The sequence below is a fragment of the Sinocyclocheilus anshuiensis genome, unplaced genomic scaffold, assembly GCF_001515605.1.
Source record: "Sinocyclocheilus anshuiensis isolate Anshui unplaced genomic scaffold, SAMN03320099.WGS_v1.1 scaffold1571, whole genome shotgun sequence".
NCBI classification, from domain to species: domain Eukaryota; kingdom Metazoa; phylum Chordata; class Actinopteri; order Cypriniformes; family Cyprinidae; genus Sinocyclocheilus; species Sinocyclocheilus anshuiensis.
Window position 1 is genome coordinate 398030 of NW_015551107.1, and position 5951 is coordinate 403980.

At 38.2% G+C, this 5951-nt stretch overlaps 2 protein-coding genes across 2 annotated transcripts in view; both read left to right on the plus strand.

The window, feature by feature from the left end:
* The window catches only part of LOC107662933 (LIM and cysteine-rich domains protein 1-like), a 360255-nt gene that overhangs the window by 150949 nt on the left and 203355 nt on the right, over positions 1 to 5951 (plus strand). The window lies entirely within an intron of this gene.
* LOC107662921 (protein TASOR-like) overlaps positions 4102 to 5951 on the plus strand; it is a 58769-nt gene continuing 56919 nt past the window's right edge. Inside the window, exon 1 of the mRNA XM_016453055.1 lies at positions 4102 to 4455. Coding sequence (XP_016308541.1) covers positions 4254 to 4455 — 202 coding nt within the window. The 5' untranslated portion in view covers positions 4102 to 4253. The remainder of the gene's footprint in view (positions 4456 to 5951) is intronic.

The window sequence follows — 5951 nt, forward strand, 5'->3', positions numbered from 1 at the left end:
ATCTGAGGGTGCAAAAAAATCTAAATATTGAGAAAATCACCTTTAAAGTTGTCCAAATGAAGTTCTTAGCAATGCATATTACTAATCAAAAATTAAGTTTTGATATATTTATGGTAGGAAATTTACAAAATATCTTCATGGAACATGATCTTTACTTAATATCCTAATGATTTTTGGCATAAAAGAAACGTATAATTTTGACCCATACAATGTATTGTTGGCTATTGCTACTAATATACCCCAGCGACTTAAGACTGCTTTTGTGCTCCAGGGTCACACATATTCTTCTTCTTCTTCTTCTTCTTCTTCTTCTTATAATTATTATTATTATTATTATTATTATTATCATTCCCCATATTATTGTATCCCATACTTTCTTTTTCTGGCAAAACATAATCATGATTTGGAGAGGTGATTTTACTTTACTACTCTTTCAAGTGGCCAGCCTTAAAGGAACAGTTCACCCAAAAAATAAAAAATTAATAATTAATAAAATAATTAAAATCTGAATATGCACTCACCCTCAGGCCATCCAAAATGTAGATGAGTTTGTTTCTTCATCAGAACAGATTTGGAGAAATGTAGCATTACATCACTGTCTCTATCCTCTGCAGTGAATGGGTGCCGTCAGAATGAGAGTCCAAACAGTTGATAAAAACATCACAATAATCCACACCACTCCAGTCCATCAGTTAATGTCTTGTAATGTGAAAAGATGCATTTTTGTGATAAGTCTGGCCAAAATGCCAGTTCATAATCCATAGTAATGCTTTCTACAGTGATGTAACGCTGTTCCGGTGAAGAAACAAACTCTTCCGCTCCTCTGATCAACAGAAAGCTTGGTTTGCTTCATAAATCGCTATGCAATACCTTTTTCCTAACGTGCCTATACTGCGTTTTAAATTATGGGAGGCACTTCCGGTTTGGGGTTCCACTCAAAAAGACTGCAAAAAATAATTTCAAGATTGCGCTACAAATAATCCCTATCTGTCATTTTGACTGAATGGGCTGTACATTTTCATTCATTTTCTATTTCAGAAGAGAATAAGGTTACGTTTGGTATATTAATGTGATGTGATATCATAGTGAACCAACTCCAGGGTAAGGCTAAAACCAGCCGAATGTATTAAACATCATAAACCTCTTTTTAGACAATAACAAGACATGGGTGTCATGTAGGCTAAAAAAATGTTTAATGGGACTGAATTTGTATTTAACGTGATTGCAATTTAATAAAAACGTTAGAAATTGATATGTATATAACGTTTCGGTTATTCAAACAGCAAATACATTATAGAAAGAGACATTATCACTAACATTGATCTATCTCGAGTTTAAGCACCCTCAAAAAAAACCTATCCTTATAATCACTGAAGCTGTATACACTGTCAAATGAATCTCTTTACATTGTACGTACATCTGCGCTTTGTTGTTTATGAAGAGAGAATTCGCAAGAGTCCGGAATTCAGTCACGAACGCGCGCGCACTCAACAAAACTGATGAGTTTGAAGGATGACTCATCTGAACGCCTCTGATTGGCCATTGCATTCCTAAGCTCAACAGAATTGTGTGTGATTGGTTAAAATGCGCAACACCGTAAAAACGCCTAAAGTGAAATACGGTGCAACATGAGCAGATCTTAATTTAATGCCGCAATCGACACTGTCTATTCATATTCATTTTGTTAGCAACAGACGTAATAGATTTAATTTGTTTGTGCAGGGGTATTTTTGCCCCAAGTCCCCAGGCCATCTAATAGCTCTTTTCAGCCCGCTGCATTATTTTCCTCCTGATTACTATCATGTGTCTTTTATATTCCGCTGTAAGTAAATGAAAAAGACAACATGTACTGTGCATTTGTGGTCTGCTCTCCCGATTGAATTTACGATATAAACCATGAATAATTCCCTGGAATCGTTCATTTTTCTCCCCAAATCCTCACGTCTCTGTCCAGGTTTGTTTTCACACGGATGCTGTAAAATGTAATTGTTACGAAATGTAGACATATTACTATAATGATAGGCGGAGGATCTTTAGGAGTAATTCATGGTATGTTGAAAGTAAGCGATGGTTGAAGGGCGAGTGTAATGTCACCTCATTGCACCCAGTTTAAAAAAAATGCTTATTAATATTGCGTTCATAGAGCAAACCTTATGCTGATTGTTTACAGTGTAAACGGAAGTTACTCACATAATTTGCGCAAATCATATGGGGCGCAGGAAAAGGTGGATAGACAGTAGATCTTTTTGCCCGCAAAAAAAATAAAAATAAATAAATATAAAAGCAGTCTGGCAGCTGCCTAGTGTGCCTCGGAATTGTGCGATATAAACTCACTGAGCTGAGCAATTCTAAGAAATAAACTCGCAATTCTGATTCTGAGAAATAAAGTCAGAATTGCGAGATATAAACACAATTCTGAGAACATATCAGCTTACCCTCAGAATCGCAATTGCGAGTTGATATCCCACAATTCTGAGAAAAAAAGTCAGAATTGTAAAATAAAAAGTCGCAATAACCTTTTTTATTGTTTATTCAGTGGCGGAAAGGGGCTTCATAGGCCTGTGCCTAGCAATGCAGTAACAACAGCTTTCAAATACTGGGAAACTGTCAAGACAACTTTAACATCGTGACAATGAGTTTCTGCAAGTACAGCTCACTCATATTTCGTTCAGACGATGTTTTATGTAATATTTATGCACATTATTATATTCTGTGTTTGAATATGGTTGTCACTTGTGTTGGTGATGAGCTGAGGGACTGTGTACAGTGGAGCATGGACGCCTGCAGGCGGTGTGTGTGTGTGTGTGTGTGTGTGTGTGTGTGAAATACGGTGCAACATGAGCAGATCTTAATTTAATGCCGCAATCGACACTGTCTATTCATATTCATTTTGTTAGCAACAGACGTAATAGATTTAATTTGTTTGTGCAGGGGTATTTTTGCCCCAAGTCCCCAGGCCATCTAATAGCTCTTTTCAGCCCGCTGCATTATTTTCCTCCTGATTACTATCATGTGTCTTTTATATTCCGCTGTAAGTAAATGAAAAAGACAACATGTACTGTGCATTTGTGGTCTGCTCTCCCGATTGAATTTACGATATAAACCATGAATAATTCCCTGGAATCGTTCATTTTTCTCCCCAAATCCTCACGTCTCTGTCCAGGTTTGTTTTCACACGGATGCTGTAAAATGTAATTGTTACGAAATGTAGACATATTACTATAATGATAGGCGGAGGATCTTTAGGAGTAATTCATGGTATGTTGAAAGTAAGCGATGGTTGAAGGGCGAGTGTAATGTCACCTCATTGCACCCAGTTTAAAAAAAATGCTTATTAATATTGCGTTCATAGAGCAAACCTTATGCTGATTGTTTACAGTGTAAACGGAAGTTACTCACATAATTTGCGCAAATCATATGGGGCGCAGGAAAAGGTGGATAGACAGTAGATCTTTTTGCCCGCAAAAAAAATAAAAATAAATAAATATAAAAGCAGTCTGGCAGCTGCCTAGTGTGCCTCGGAATTGTGCGATATAAACTCACTGAGCTGAGCAATTCTAAGAAATAAACTCGCAATTCTGATTCTGAGAAATAAAGTCAGAATTGCGAGATATAAACACAATTCTGAGAACATATCAGCTTACCCTCAGAATCGCAATTGCGAGTTGATATCCCACAATTCTGAGAAAAAAAGTCAGAATTGTAAAATAAAAAGTCGCAATAACCTTTTTTATTGTTTATTCAGTGGCGGAAAGGGGCTTCATAGGCCTGTGCCTACCAATGCAGTAACAACAGCTTTCAAATACTGGGAAACTGTCAAGACAACTTTAACATCGTGACAATGAGTTTCTGCAAGTACAGCTCACTCATATTTCGTTCAGACGATGTTTTATGTAATATTTATGCACATTATTATATTCTGTGTTTGAATATGGTTGTCACTTGTGTTGGTGATGAGCTGAGGGACTGTGTACAGTGGAGCATGGACGCCTGCAGGCGGTGTGTGTGTGTGTGTGTGTGTGTGTGTGTGTGTGTGTGTGTCTGAGTCTGACTGGAGCCGCTGGGAGGCGCTGCTGCGATCCGCTCTCCCTCACACACACACACACACACACACACACTGCGGGAATGAGTGGGCATGCCCGTGTGTGTGTTTATGTGCGGTACGAGGCGCGTTCAGCACACACAAACCCCGCGCTGCCTGCAGCTCTCCGCGCTGTGAGGAGGATCCGCGGCCGCTCCTGAGTCAAGCAGCGATGGAGCACCGAGGAGCAAAATCCTGCGACAGCCCCGCTGCGCCTTCACGGAGCCAAAATGGCGCCACGGAGGAAGAGTATGGATGTCTGGACGGTCCCGATGAAGAAAGACGGGTCAAGAGCGCCTCATGGGCCGCGAAACCCGCCGAGGAGCAGCCGCGGCTCAACTTCCACATCCCCCGGAAGAGCAGAGAAAAGAGAGGTGCGCTGCCCGCTTTCTTTGTCTGTCTTTCCGTTAACACTCGGTCCGTGTCTCAAATTCTAGCGAGCTCTAAACCTAGACAACAGTAGTGTGCATCACAGGAACGTGTTGCTCGCGTTTGTGATTCCCAGTTACGCTCTTTAGATGGGCAGCTCAGTAATACATGACGGTATAAATGGAGATCCGGTGCAACAAACCATAATACAACAGATGATATCAAATCTCTCTCTCTCTCTGTGTGTGTGTACCCTCCCTCAGGTAGCAGGTTGATCTGCCACACCCGAATATCACCTGGGGTAACTTACAGTGGGGAACACTGCATTTCATTCAGAGACCTTTAGGCCTATTTTATGATTTTAAAAAGACATAGAGAATTATTAATTTCAAACAAAATGTGAATTATTATGAGTAATTAAACGCATAAATGAACCTGAAAGAGCCAAGGAGTTACCAGTTTAATTTAGAAGTTTATAGAATTCATTCGAGTTTGTATTCTGACATTCAAAGCCTCCGTTCAAATATCCTGTTTATAGCGAATTCTGTGTAAACGTTCCAAAGGTTCCATTCAAACGGTTGAATATTCTGTTTAAACATTCTAAACTTCCATTCATGCGTTTGAAGAATCTTTTTAAACAAGGTTTCGTTCAAACACTCAAGAGTCATTTAAAGAGTGTTGGAATCATTGTTGTGAGTCATTTAATTGGTGCCATTTCTAATTAACAGTTCTATTGCCTTCTAAGTGGTTCTGCATAAACACAAAATAATTAATCCGAAACACATTATAGTTATTTTATAACTTTTTGACTGTATGTCATACTGTAGACTATATTTTGTTTATATATTAAATGAATTTAATAGTAAAAATATATATTTTTAGTAACTTTGCATTGCAATTTTGTATATGTTCTGAACATATATCTATCGTAGTACACGCTACACCGATTATGCTTAAAGACAAATTGAAACCAAAATAGATTGAGTTTTGGTTTTGAGATTTTGGGATATTTGGCTTTTCATCTTGTTTCAGACTAGTGAAGAAACCACATCCAAAATACACTTATAAGTGTTTATTTTGTTGCACTATATCGTTTTGCATATGTAGATTTCAGTTACAATACATATCTTTAAAGGGTGTTTTAAGAAAATGTATGCAAATTAGTGCATATTTAATGAGATAATGCATCATTTGCATATTTTACTTAATACAACAATGTTTGCAATAGGGATGTTCATTTCGGTTATTTTTCCTAACCGACAACCGACGGTTCATTTCGCCTAACCGACAACCGACGCTCGTTAACCGATTATTAACCGTTAACCGACAAGATTATTTTGATTATTTTATTAATTAAATTAGAAAGGATACGTGTCTGTGACCCGTTAAAAATACTAACATTTGTTTCCCGGGGATTAATTTTACATGCGCAAAAAGCAGCAAACAACAGAACATGAGGATTCACATGGTCCTATCATATCACATCACGCACCTGCAGCGC